This window comes from Branchiostoma belcheri, unplaced genomic scaffold (assembly GCF_001625305.1).
Source record: "Branchiostoma belcheri isolate BF01 breed outbred unplaced genomic scaffold, Haploidv18h27 scaffold90, whole genome shotgun sequence".
NCBI lineage: Eukaryota > Metazoa > Chordata > Leptocardii > Amphioxiformes > Branchiostomatidae > Branchiostoma > Branchiostoma belcheri.
Window position 1 is genome coordinate 799926 of NW_017804576.1, and position 12957 is coordinate 812882.

Genomic DNA, 12957 nt, shown 5'->3' on the forward strand with positions numbered 1-12957 from the left:
CCGTTGGATAAAGAAGCAGTCTGGATAAGGAAGTCCACCCCCAGTGATGAACCGGGACGAGGGGGGATACAAGCTCAGCCACGTTTGGGTATTGCATTCTCGCCGCAAAAGCGCCACCTACTTTGGCGTTAAATAGCGGCGAGTTGCAGAACTCCAGTCAGAAGCTCTGAGGAAGGTGTCTGATAGACATCGAAACGTAAGCAGGTGAGAACCTTACTGGTTGTGTAAGAAGAAAATTCTATACCCTAAGTATCTTCCAACCTGATGAAATTATTTACGGGGATACGGCAGTATATATCCCATATACTGTAAATGCATTTATCTTCGCGAGGACTTTTTTTCTTTTACCGACTTGTTTTACAAGAAGTTCTAGTTACAAAATATTGACTTCATGAACTGCAAATGAATCGTATGTTTGTTAAAATGAATTTCTATTTCATTACAAAAACGATGTTATTCCTCGAGTCTTAGTACTAGTATTTCTTGTTGTTGTTGTCTTCGTATATGCATGGTGTGCTGGGGAGGGGGGCGGTACGGAACAAAAGTGTTCGTGAGGAGATGACTTCGCGACAAAAAGTTCTTCGCGAATATCGCGAAGTTAAACCTCTCGCGAACAACAATGCATTTACAGCAGTTAGCACACCTAATTGTCCATTTTCGGACAATCCTGTATGTAAATGCAGAACACTAACCAGTAGGTCGCTGAGAAAATGTAAAATTTATGCAAGTCAATAAGAACTACCGATTACCTTTGGTAACTGGGGTTGTAGCAGACACTCAAATGTGTTGGGTCACATGAGCATTATGTAGCAGGTGGTAGGACAGAGTTGGAGGGGGTGGTTACCATATATATATATTGAATGCGTTTGAGTGAGAATAATTGTACATAATAAACATTATGCATTTACTTTGCAAATGTTATCTTTCTACTTTTTTGTTGTTGAAAATCTGTCATTCAAATGCCAAACCGTAGAAAAGTGATCATCATGAAAAATTTACATGAAATCGGCACAATTTTTAGTAATTACTCCAAATAAACTGTCGGTACTTCATTCTAAAGCTGTTGCAATGCCGAGGTAACAAACACTGAACGTGTAGCAAGTGGCAGGACAGAATCGGAGGGGCTAGTTACCATTTGTATTGAATATATTCGAGTAGTAGTTTGTCAGGCTAGACAATGTGAAGGTAAACATGCATTTGCTTTGCAAGTGTTACCTTTCTAGTTTTTAATATCTACTGTTTTTTTCCAATACAAATCGTAGTTAAGCGGCGTGTCGCTGTTGGAGGCTGACGGTACAGTAGTGGTGGAGTCTCAGCAACAGGAGGCGGGGATCAGCGACCCAGAGGCCGAACCACCGTTCAACGCTTACTCGGCTTCAGGAGAAGTTCAGGTGTGATTATGCTACATGTATTTCTCGCACGTACTTACATCATTGAAACAGATGGCAAATGGTTGTTTCGATTCATAGTCAGTCCGCTACAGTGCATTCGCCACGTAGTGGCAGAAGTCGATTTGCTACATGGTTGAAGTCGCTTTGCCACATAAAGTGGCCGTGTGGTCTTGTAGTGTCCATCCAAAGTACTGTTGTTCGCTCATGTCTGTTTGTCTGTTCGTCTGTGTGTCTGTTATACTAGTAATCTCAATATACACAATGGAACATAATCTCAATATACACAATGGAACAAGGCGGGACTGGACGTGTCGCGAAGTATCATGGGTAAGGCCTGTAGGGATGAAGCCTGCCATATTTGATTGCTTTCCTACATGGTCGCTACATGGCAGAAGTCGATTCGCTACATGGCAGTAGCTGTTTCGCTACATTTGAGCATCATTTCTCTAAACAGACTAATATGATCAGGGATTTTCGCACCGTTTTGCTGCAGGGAGACTTGGTGTACGTCAACTTTGCCCGCGCCGAGGATTTCCAAACGCTGGTGCGAGACGTGGGCGTAGACCCAACTGGGAAAATCTGCATCGCCAGATATGGCAAGATCTTCAGGGGCAACAAGGTGAGTAATAGCCTGGGTGCCATTCTTCGTAGTATTCAGACAGACACAAACACGCGCACACGTAGGCACACACGTGTTACCATGCCTGTCCTTGGTGCTGAACACTATCTACATATACACATACTTCTTCAGTAGCCTGGTTACCAAACCTATTATAGCTCCCGAGTCCTACATGTTCTGCGGAGAGGATGTAGGACTCGGGAGCTGTAATAGGTTTGGTAACCAGGCTACTTCTTCAGGCCAACCAGGCTGCTCAGTTTGGCCGGCTGTGCGGGTCTGATCCTGTACTCGGATGCACACACCCACTCACACACACACGCACACGCAACCCTCAAACCCCACCCCCCCACCCCACACAAATACACGTCTTCACGTGTTATCATGCCTGTCCTTGCTGAATACTGCCCCAAACGTTCGATTCCGACAAACTGTATAACCGGCAAGACCCGGTGGAAGTTGGTTTCTGTCACCTGTAACCTTTGCACATCTAAGTACAATCGACAACATACTAACATACAGTATCTTGGTGCTGAACACTGTCTACACAAAGCCAGCCACACACACACACACGCAGACGCAAGCACTCATACACGTATTACCATGCCTGTCCTTGGTGCTGAACACTATCTACACAGACATACTGTGTCTTCTTCAGGTCAAACTGGCTTCCCAGTTTGGCAGTGCAGGTCTGATCCTGTACTCACACACACACACGCACGCACGCACGCACGCACGCACACACACTCGCACGCACGCACGCACACACACACGCACACACACACACACACACACACACACACACACACACACACACACACACACACACACACACTCACACACACACACACACACACACACGCACACACACACTCACACACACACACACGTGTTCACGTGTTACCATACCTGTCCTTGGTGCTGAATACTGTCCCAAACGGTCGATTCCGACAAACTGTATAACAGGTAAGACCAGGTGGCAGTTGGTTGCTGTCTGATCTTTGCACATCTAACTACAATTGACAACATATATACTGACATACTGTATCTCCTTCAGGCCAAGCTTGCCGCCCAGTTCGGCTGTGCGGGTCTGATCCTGTACTCGGACCCGGAGCAGTGCGTAGCGGACGGCTGGCCGGTCTGGCCGGACGGATGGATGATGCCCAGCACGGGAGTACAGCGGGGGAATGTGAAGGATTCTACATGGAAGGGAGACTCCCTGACGCCTTTTTATCCTGCTAACGGTGCGGTTTTCGTTTCTTACCTTTTTTTTAATTCCAACATGTAATCACCAGACGTGGTGACGACACACTCAAGTCTTTTCAACTTATATGAATGCCGCCACCAACACAGGGGACAAATACATGACAGGACAATACTCATTTACACCTGAGCTAAGTGAGGAAAGTCGTGTAACGTGCCTTTCCCAAGGGCACAAGATCGGTGGCATGTCAGGACTCGAACCCGGGACTCTTAGTTCCGAGTCGCGCACTCTGCCGCTACGCCAGACGACCCCACATTGTTTCTTAACTTTGCCTGGAAGGTCATGTTTTCAGACTTGTTTTGCCTGGGACTGTGTCTTCGCACATTAAAACCAAAAATGCGTCAAGTGGATTTGTCAGATATTTAGCATCGCGGTAGTTATAGTTATACACCATAATTACTTCCCAACTATGAAATGTAGTGATGAACACAAATCTATATATATTGGTTTATTTCACAAATACAATAAACAGTACAATTGGCATGTTTCACATCCCAGCCACAGGCTGAATTGCGTGCACATATTACATATCACTTATTAAAATCATAATGCCGGAACTATTTAAAACCCTAGCTCATATTCTTTTAAAAACTAGTAAAGTATATACAAGGACACTAAATACAAGGACACTAAATACAACCTGTAGGCACGAAAGGACTGTACGGATATCCTACTATACAGAGTTGTTCAACAGTGTGACAAAGTATGGGATTGAGCTCTTTTTATACCAGTCAGTTCTTGCTGGTAAGGCCATGTTGATTTGATTATATCGATGACATCCGCCATACTGTAAATCGTGCAAAAACAGTTGCTAAATGAGAAAAAATATACCATAAGTTGCAAGGAAAACATTTAGAAACGATACCAATGTCGTAGAATGCCAAAATCAAAGGAAAAAAGACAAAAATGTAAAGAAATGAATTCGAAGAGTAGATTATTCGCCATAACATATTCTGTGCCATTTGTTCAACCTTCATGACCACGTAGATTTCATAGTGAAAGCAACTTTTTTTTTGCAAAACTTTTTTTTTATTCGCACGCGCGCATCAGTTTTGGGGTTCCCAGAGGATGTCATCCATATAATCAAATCAACATGCCTAATTGGTTAATCTTTCTGTTCTGTCTGGTCACTCTGCCGCTAATGTTACCTCTAAGTTCAGGCAACCAGTGACTGTACAGATCGGAGTTGTGTACCTTCTTGGCGAACCTAACACACAGAGTGACTCTTGCAAATCGTACTTGCAGAGTACGCCTATCGGTTAGATGAACAAGATGCCAACCTCTCCGCCATCCCTGTACACCCAATCAGCTATGGAGTCGCTAGAGAAATACTGAGGTTAGTCAAGGGTATAAAATTTTCTTCTGACACAACCATAGGATTTCTCACCTGCTTACGTTTCGATGTCTATCAGACACCTTCCTCGGAGCTTCTGACTGGAGTTCTGCAACTCGCCGCTACTTAACGCCAATGTAGGTGGCGCTTTTTATCTATGGTTGTGTAAGAAGAAAATTTTATACCCTAAGTATCTTCCAACCTGATGAAATTATTTACGGAAAAAAAGTGAGGTTAGTCAAGTTAAGCAGAGAAACTTTCGCAGCACACCGAAGTAAAAGTCTCTTACTTACAGTGCTTTCCGCGGTCTACGCAATGCTAGCATTGTGTTTGACCTGTGTGTTGGTGTTGGTCGTCGAACATATGAAAAATTCCTGGTACATGTATCTAAATATTTTGCGCCTGATATAAAACTTACCAACAACATGGATGATGATGTTTGCCAAAAACAGTTACTCAAACAACTGGATATGATTTTGGAAACGGTCAGCCGTTTCAAGTATAGCAGGTAGTGGACCTTTAGTCACGAAAGTGAGGAAAGGTAGTGGATTCTACCGGAAACGTCTGGCAGTTTCCAAAACCATATCCAGTTGGTTGAGTAACTGCTTTTGGCGTCTCTTATTACCTGGATGTCTAACCTTCACCGACGGATGGTGATTTTTGTTTTTCAGGAACATGGCTGGCCCTGAAGCTCCCGTTGAGTGGCAGGGAGGGTTGGACATTACCTACCACTTAGGACCAGGCTATACAGGTCCGGCCAGCAGCAGGTACATATAACACTTAGGACCAGGCTATACAGGTCCGGCCAGCAGCAGGTACATATAACACTTAGGACCAGGCTATACAGGTCCGGCCAGCAGCAGGTACATATAACCCTTAGGACCAGGCTATACAGGTCCGGCCAGCAGCAGGTACATATAACACTAAACCTAGAGCAGACGCAAGATAAGTAATACTTGTTGCCTTGTTGATTACGACCCTCACCTAGTACTCTTCTGCCCACCAGCTAGAGCCGTTACATACCGGAACAGTCTACAGTACTATGGACCTTACCTCTGGAACACACTTCCGCTACAGCAACGACAGCTCCTTAGTCCCAGGACTTTTAAACAGATCATTAGGAATAAAACTTGATCTAGTTACTCCGTGAAGGAGGTCAGGACCTCCGGACGGAGTGTTGTGATCGGCTGATTTTTCATGTTCGCAGTCAAAACACTGGGTTCTCTTTGTGTAATCGGCACGCAATTTTATACGCCGTCTGCGGGCATGCCCGTGTTGATGCACGAATGTGTATTTTTGCCGTTGCTGCTTTCGCGGTCAATGTAATATCGCAGACGCGCCCCTACAATTACGAGGCGAATTGGAATGGTCCAGAAAAATGCGTTGTTTGGAATAGCAGTGGGGGGGGGGTAAAAGTTCATGCAGATACGGGGTGGTTTTGATAAGTGGTTCCAGATGTTTTTGCCCATGGTTAAGAGATGCCAAGTTTTTTGGAAGATGTTCGCAGCCAAAACGCATTCTTCCGTACGTCGCATTTCTGTGTAATTTCGCATGTGGTGTTGCATTATGTCCGGGATGATGCACGTCTTTTTATTTTTACCGTAGCTGTTTTGATATTGGAGTAAATGGTTATTTTCGAAACATCCCCATGCCGTTGAAATGTTGTCGTCCGTTTATGTCACCGGTAGTAAGTCGCGGCGGGGCTGATGGTCAACATTAGGAAATGTTAATACCGATAACGTAATCCTATCGATTTCAAACTGGTCAGGTGTGGCGACCTAGTGGCGGCGTGTATTTAGTCACGTAGCAACTGGCCGGTCGTCCTAGCAACGATACATGGCCAATATTTTTGGGTTGGGCCGCTCCATAGTGTTAGTGGAGCAGCTCTTTGTAAACATGGACAATATTTTTGAGCAACCCATCAATGTGTTCTGCCTCGTGGTCAGATGTGGTCTGGGGCTGGTAAACCGCACATACAGTACTAGTAGATCGGGTAATTTTATGATTTGCTAGTTGTAAAGGCGTCGTGTAGTATGAGCCGGTATATGAAGAAGTAGCCTGTGTTACACAATCATGCTTTCGGCCGGATTGATGTGCAACTGTTACTAATTGCAGGGACTGCGCTAATGCCGACCAGTCGCGCTGTCCTGATACACCGCGAATGTGGGAGTGTTCCCTGTAGACAGTCCCGGGAGTCATTTTTTTCGCACATTCCAGGAGCCAAACCAAAATACGTTCATGAACCGAGTCCAAAAAACCGAAACGTGAAAATCGGATGATCGGACCTGATGTACATTTCTCTTTCTGTAGATTGTACACACAATACACACATCTTTAGATAATCTGGCCATGGCAGGTAAAAAAAAGTAACCCTGAATCATACTAGATTAGCGTAAATGCATGTTTATGCGTTCAAAACAAGAAAAGAATTTGTTTCTCGGTATTAATCTCTTGAAACACGGCGCTGAATATTGACGCAAAAATATTTCGGGCATCGCGCGCCCTTCCCCAAATCCCGCGTCACGTGTCGGCATTTCGCATCTCTGATTGGTTGTTGCGACTTAAGATGACTGAGCCGACGCGCGTTTAAACAATTTTTCTTTGTTCGATTTATTTTCTTCACAGAGAATTGTCGCCAATGGCTACTTCTTTTTGTTGCAATATATAATACTTCACGGAGAATTGTCACCTATGGCTTCTTGTTGATGTTCTGGATGTTATATTTATCAATTGTTTTATATACTGTGTATTTGGTGTGTGTACTTTTTTAATGTATATCCGGGAGTACCTGAAAAGCAGGCCGAAATGGTATGAGTTGTAATTACTGGTAAAATAAATTCTAGAAAAAAATCCTAAATGATCAGATTCAATATACTCGTGGAAAATGTGACCACCCATTACCCACTCTTTAGAGTATGATATCTTTCCACAGGACGGTGCGACTCGTGGTGAACCAAGACAGGGAGGTGCGGACGACGTACAACGTCATCGGGACCATCCGCGGAGCTGTCGAACCAGGTCAGACAAAAACACACGCTGCACTACTACCACTGATACTGTTTATTCACATTGATTGGCAGCCAGTGTTGGCACAAGTGATTACATATTAAAAACCTGAAAGAAGTACAAAGTACGGCATTGAAGATTAAAATTGAACAGGTTTAAGATTTTATAGGTCGGTCCATTAAAACAGAGGCGGACTACTATTTACAGATCTTGATTACTGAGGCTTATTGCCTGAAACAGAAAAGATTTTCTCAGTCTTTCAGTTCTAAATTTCGGTGTGGATATGTGGTTTCCGCTTCTCAGGGTCCGCCGTGTGCTCTGGTGTCTGTCGTCGGGAACCAAGGAATGCAGAGGGTGGTTGACATCCCGCATTTGCTTGAACAGCACGAAAATTATCACTAATTTCTGAGTCTAGTTTTTCTTCAAAGATGTTACAATCGATTGCTTCAGCTACCTCATCAGAATGGATAACACGCGCACGCCTACGAAGCCGCAAAGGTGATCGAGAGTTAATAGATCAAAACAGCACACGACTTGTATTAACCTTCGGCCTGCTAAGGCAGCTGCTTGGCACCAAGGTTGTATTGGTTATGGGGTTGGGCAGAAGGGAGAAGGTTAAGTTGTATTGAGTCTAGTATCAATATCGACTGACACGAAGAATATCCGGCTATATGTGATCTGTATCTGTATCGGTATAGCGGTATAACCGCCCTTCGGCGTAACACACCGGGCTTCGCAGGCACGCGGCGCGGCGTCAGCTAGCTATATCACACCGAACGGCTTGTTACACTCAATCTTTGCACATTTGATTGCAGGAGTTGTTTAAAGCTTTCTAGTGATGATGCCCCAACTGTGCTTGAGTCTGGGCGGTAGGGCGGTAGTGTTCAGCACCAAGGACAGACAAAATAATGTAAATCCCATTTCCAAACCGAGCCGCCGGCCGGGGAGTTTGTTGTCTTTTATAGCATATTTTCGTTCCCGCACACTGCCCGGCCGGGCCCCGGGTTGGGAGTTGTGGCCTTAGCATAATATCTTGTACGCGGAGACACCTGGAGAACAAGAGTTCCGAGACTCCGAGAAGAAATCATAGAATAATCGCATTAATTATGCAAATTAGGTCATCATTTGCATAATTAGTATATGTTGAAGTTCTTCCTGTCATAGGTATGAAAGTAGTATTATGTAAAACACTGTAGTTAAAGAATTTCCTCATTAATTATGCAAATAAAGTCCTCATTTGCATAATTGCAAAATAGTAGCCTCCAACAGGCTTGCCTAAGGGGTATGGATTGTAGAATATTGGCAAAAAATAGTAGCTTCCACGAGGCCTGCATAAGGGGATATGGATAGTAGAATGTCGGAAAATTGGTAGCCTCGATCATGCCTGCCTAAGGGGTGTTAGATAGTAGTATATCGGCGAATTAGTAGCCTCCACCAGGCTTGTCTAAGGGGTTATAAATATCGGCAAAAATGGGGTCAATAATTGTCAAAGGGAGTGAGCCGCGGTGAGGGTAACAATATCCCTCGGAAGGACTTTAGTCTGTTAAAAACTACGGATCGATATAAACGGGCGCAGACATTTGTATACGTATACATTTGTATAAGTTTTTGTATACGTGAGGTCACGTGAGGTCACAAGTTATGAACCAGTCAGCCAACATTTGTGAGCAAATGCAGATATTTCCCGACTCATATTGACTAAGGCATACTATGGTATAATTAATCATGTAAACACCTACAAAGAAATGACAAGAAACACATGGCTCTGCTATATTATAGTTGTGTTAAGCGTTTACAGGTAGTCTGGTTCCAAGATGCACATTCCTTGGAGGACCAAAGAACTGCTGGCGTCTCCGGACGTACATCGTTATGTCTAAGGTTTTTAGAAAAAAACTAAGTTTCTAAATTGTTGAGAGATAGAATCAAAGAATGAAACGATATCGCAAGACAGATTAGGGATGTGCCGTAGTATCTCCATAGTTAGCTAGAGTCGCGATGTGTAATAATTAGCGGCTTTTCTCTAATTGTGGAGGGCATTTTTACATAATCTAATGTTCTTCAGTACTATTGCTATATTGGGATGTGACGTGTCGTCCCCGTAGATAGCTTTCATCAAGTCCAATGACTGTTCGTAATACCTCATGGCCGTTCTGTAATCACCGACTTCTTCCCAACAGATCCCAATGTTGTTAAGTGATAAAGCAATGCTGGGATGTGGCATTGTTTCGCCATAGATAGCTTTCATCATCTTTAGTGACTGTCCGTAGTAACTGATAGCTTTCCTGTGATCGCCAAGCTTATTCCAACATGTCCCAATGTTGTTTAGTGATCCAGCAATTTCGGGGTGTGGCGTTGTTTCGCCATAGATAGCTTTCATCATCTTTAGTGACTGTCCGTAATAACTGATAGCTTTCCTGTGATCGCCAAGCTTATTCCAACAGCTCCCAATGTTGTTTAGTGATTTGGGAATGCCGGGATGTGGCGTTGTTTCGCCATAGATAGCTTTCTTTATCTTTAGTGACTGTTCGTAACAACAGATAGCTTTCCTCTGATCACCAAGCGCACTCCAACAGTTCCCAATGCCGTTTAGTGATAAAGCAATGCCGGGATGTGGCGTTGTTTCGCCATAAATAGCTTTCCTCATCTTCAGTGACTGTTCGTAATAACTGATAGCTTTCGTCTGATCGCCAAGCTCATTCCAACATGTCCCAATGTTGTTTAGTGATTTAGCAATATCCGCATGTGGCGTTGTTTTGCCATAGATAGCTTTCTTCATCTGAAGTGACTGATCGAAGTAACTGATAGCTTTCCTCTGATCGCCAAAGTCACTCCAACATGTTGCAATGTTGTCTAGCGATCCAGCAATTATGGGATGTGCCGTTGTTTCGCCATAGATAGCTTTCATCATCTTCAGTGACTGTTGGTAATAACTGATAGCTTTTCTCTGATCGCCAAGCTCATTCCAACAAGTCCCAATGTTGATATATGTCGAAGCAATGTCGGGATGTGGAGTTTTTTCGCCATAGGTAGTTTTCATAATCTCCAGTGACTGTTCGTAATAACTGATAGCTTTCCTCTGGTCGCCAAGCTCACTCCAACATGCCCCAATGTTGTGTAGTGATTTAGCAATGTCTGGATGTGGCTTTTTTTCGCCATAAATACCTTTCGCCATTTTCACTGACTGTTCGTAATAACTTAAAGCCTTCCTTTGATCGCCAAGCTCACTCCAACATACCCCAATGTTTCCAAGTAACGAGGCAAATACGGGACGCATTTCGGTGTCTCCATCAATAGTATTTCCAATGCTAAGTGTCCGTTCGTAGTAGCTTTTCGCTGTCTTATACGCACCACGCCGGAAAGTGACATGGCTTAATTCAAAAAGTATTTCGAACTCCTTTTTCTTGTCACTGCCTCTTCCTGCCTCTTCCAGTGCTGCCTCCAAGTAACGTTTGGACGCGTCTAACTGCAACAGCTGCCGTGTTATTCGACCCTTTGTTAGAGATGAGGTGTCAAAGATGGCTGTTGGGAATATCTTCGTCGTTGGATTTTCCTTTGTGACTGTATCCGCAATGCATCGTTTTAACGGAATGGCAGTATAGTAGTACCTGAAAAGAATTTTAGAGTCTGGTATATAGAAAACTGACTCCACGAAAGTGTCATCTACATCATGTTTGTCCAGTTTGACTTTCATCTCCATGAGAGGAGACAATCTGTCCTTCTGTCCTTCGTTGGCAATGTACGTTCTTAACCGTAGCTCCGCTGAGATGCTGATCAGTACAGTCAAGTGGTGGGCATCTTCGTGACTGATCCGCTGTGTCTTGTGTAACTCTTCTATCGTTCTCCACACACTGGGGATCGTAATACCGCAGCAAATACTCAACACATCAACGGCCACGCTGGGAAAACGGTAGATTTCTTTCTTGACATTCATAACTTGTCCCGTTGGCTCAAGCTTTTCTATTTGCCGAATGTCATCTTCAAATGAAACTGACAACCGTGACAGTACAGGGGAACGGTCTAAGGTTTTATTGACTCTGTCCACATACTCATCTACCAAAGACTCGTCTCCTGTTAAGTAGGTCACCCGTCTGAGGATGTCTGACAGGTGATAGCCTTCTGCCAGGGCGATGTGCAGATGCTGATATTCGGCCAACTTGGCGGGAGTCTGGATGAGACTAACGGAAGGTTTGCTTTTCGTTTCTTCTCTTCCAAACGGAGTCTTAGAAGCCCATGGCATGAAGCCGTCGAAGGCGAAGCCGCGAGGTGTGACGGAGTCAAAGAACCAATCTTTCTCTGGGTCTTCTGAGAGAAAGTCGTTGAGCGACGGGATGGCCATGGCTGGGAGGATGGTTTCCCCTAGGTTGATGACTTTCAGATGTAAGTAGTGTGTGAGATTTAGGAAGTACCTCCGTGTATCATCATCATCATCATCCTTCCCCTCCTCAATCAGAATGGCGAACTCCAGGTCGGAGTACGGCGTCACCAGTTCTGTGGCCTGTGACCCCATCCCGATGAAAGCGTACTTACAGGGAGGAGGTCCGAGCTTGGCAATACATTCATCTGTCAGTACTTGGATAAACTCTCGTCTTTCAGCTGCGATGCTCTTGAACAAGTTCTTGATTGCTTCAGCTCGTTTGATCTCTACTTCTCTCACGACGGGATCGTCTTCATCATACTGATAAGGGTTGTGTTCCTGATGAATTGCTTCGAGCTGAGATTTTGCACGGGCGCGCGAGTTGTCCACTTCCTTTCTGTGATTTAACGCGCTGCTATACGGACACGGTTCACAGTCTAGGTTACAGGTGTTTCTAAGAAACTGCCTTTCTGTTTCTTGCAGTTTTGTTACCATGTTTTGTTTGTCTCCATCTGTTCTGGCCATGGAGGCGTTATACAGAGCTGCCGCCTGTGTGAATTTCCTACCTTCTCCTGTCCGCTTACCTCGCTCGACGTAGACGTCACCCAACCTGCACAGACAGTCGGCTTCTTTAGCCTTGTTGGGTTTGCTGCGATCTGTAGGTAGAGAGTGTAAAAAAAATCAGAATTGGCCAAACTCAAACAGCGATCTTTAGGCTAGTTGCATGGTTTTACTTAAGGATGATGATATTGGTTGAAGTCTGAACTGGCTATTTGTCTCTACAAAGAAAGATTCAACTGGTAACTACAAAACAACAGGGTTATCTTAATGAGATGTTGTATGCATGGAAAGTATATACTGTAGGACAGACCGTGAACCAGCTTCAGGGCATCTTCTAGGTTCGTCTCTGCTGCGTCCAGGTGTCCTTTTCCCAAGTCACGGTCTGCCGTCTGGATGTACCTGCGGTAGGAGCTGAACAACGTAAAAAATGTT

At 44.4% G+C, this 12957-nt stretch overlaps 2 protein-coding genes across 2 annotated transcripts in view; one reads left to right on the forward strand and one right to left on the reverse strand.

The window, feature by feature from the left end:
* Positions 1 to 12957, forward strand: part of LOC109487964 (putative N-acetylated-alpha-linked acidic dipeptidase) — a 27935-nt gene that overhangs the window by 1924 nt on the left and 13054 nt on the right. The window contains exons 3-8 of the mRNA XM_019792084.1: positions 1263 to 1391; positions 1885 to 2010; positions 3065 to 3251; positions 4517 to 4607; positions 5276 to 5371; positions 7537 to 7622. Coding sequence (XP_019647643.1) covers positions 1263 to 1391; positions 1885 to 2010; positions 3065 to 3251; positions 4517 to 4607; positions 5276 to 5371; positions 7537 to 7622 — 715 coding nt within the window. The remainder of the gene's footprint in view (positions 1 to 1262; positions 1392 to 1884; positions 2011 to 3064; positions 3252 to 4516; positions 4608 to 5275; positions 5372 to 7536; positions 7623 to 12957) is intronic.
* LOC109487941 overlaps positions 9334 to 12957 on the reverse strand; it is a 5104-nt gene continuing 1480 nt past the window's right edge. The window contains exons 2-4 of the mRNA XM_019792043.1: positions 12836 to 12936; positions 11322 to 12620; positions 9334 to 10100 (exon numbers count right to left, since the gene is read on the reverse strand). Coding sequence (XP_019647602.1) covers positions 9631 to 10100; positions 11322 to 12620; positions 12836 to 12936 — 1870 coding nt within the window. The 3' untranslated portion in view covers positions 9334 to 9630. The remainder of the gene's footprint in view (positions 10101 to 11321; positions 12621 to 12835; positions 12937 to 12957) is intronic.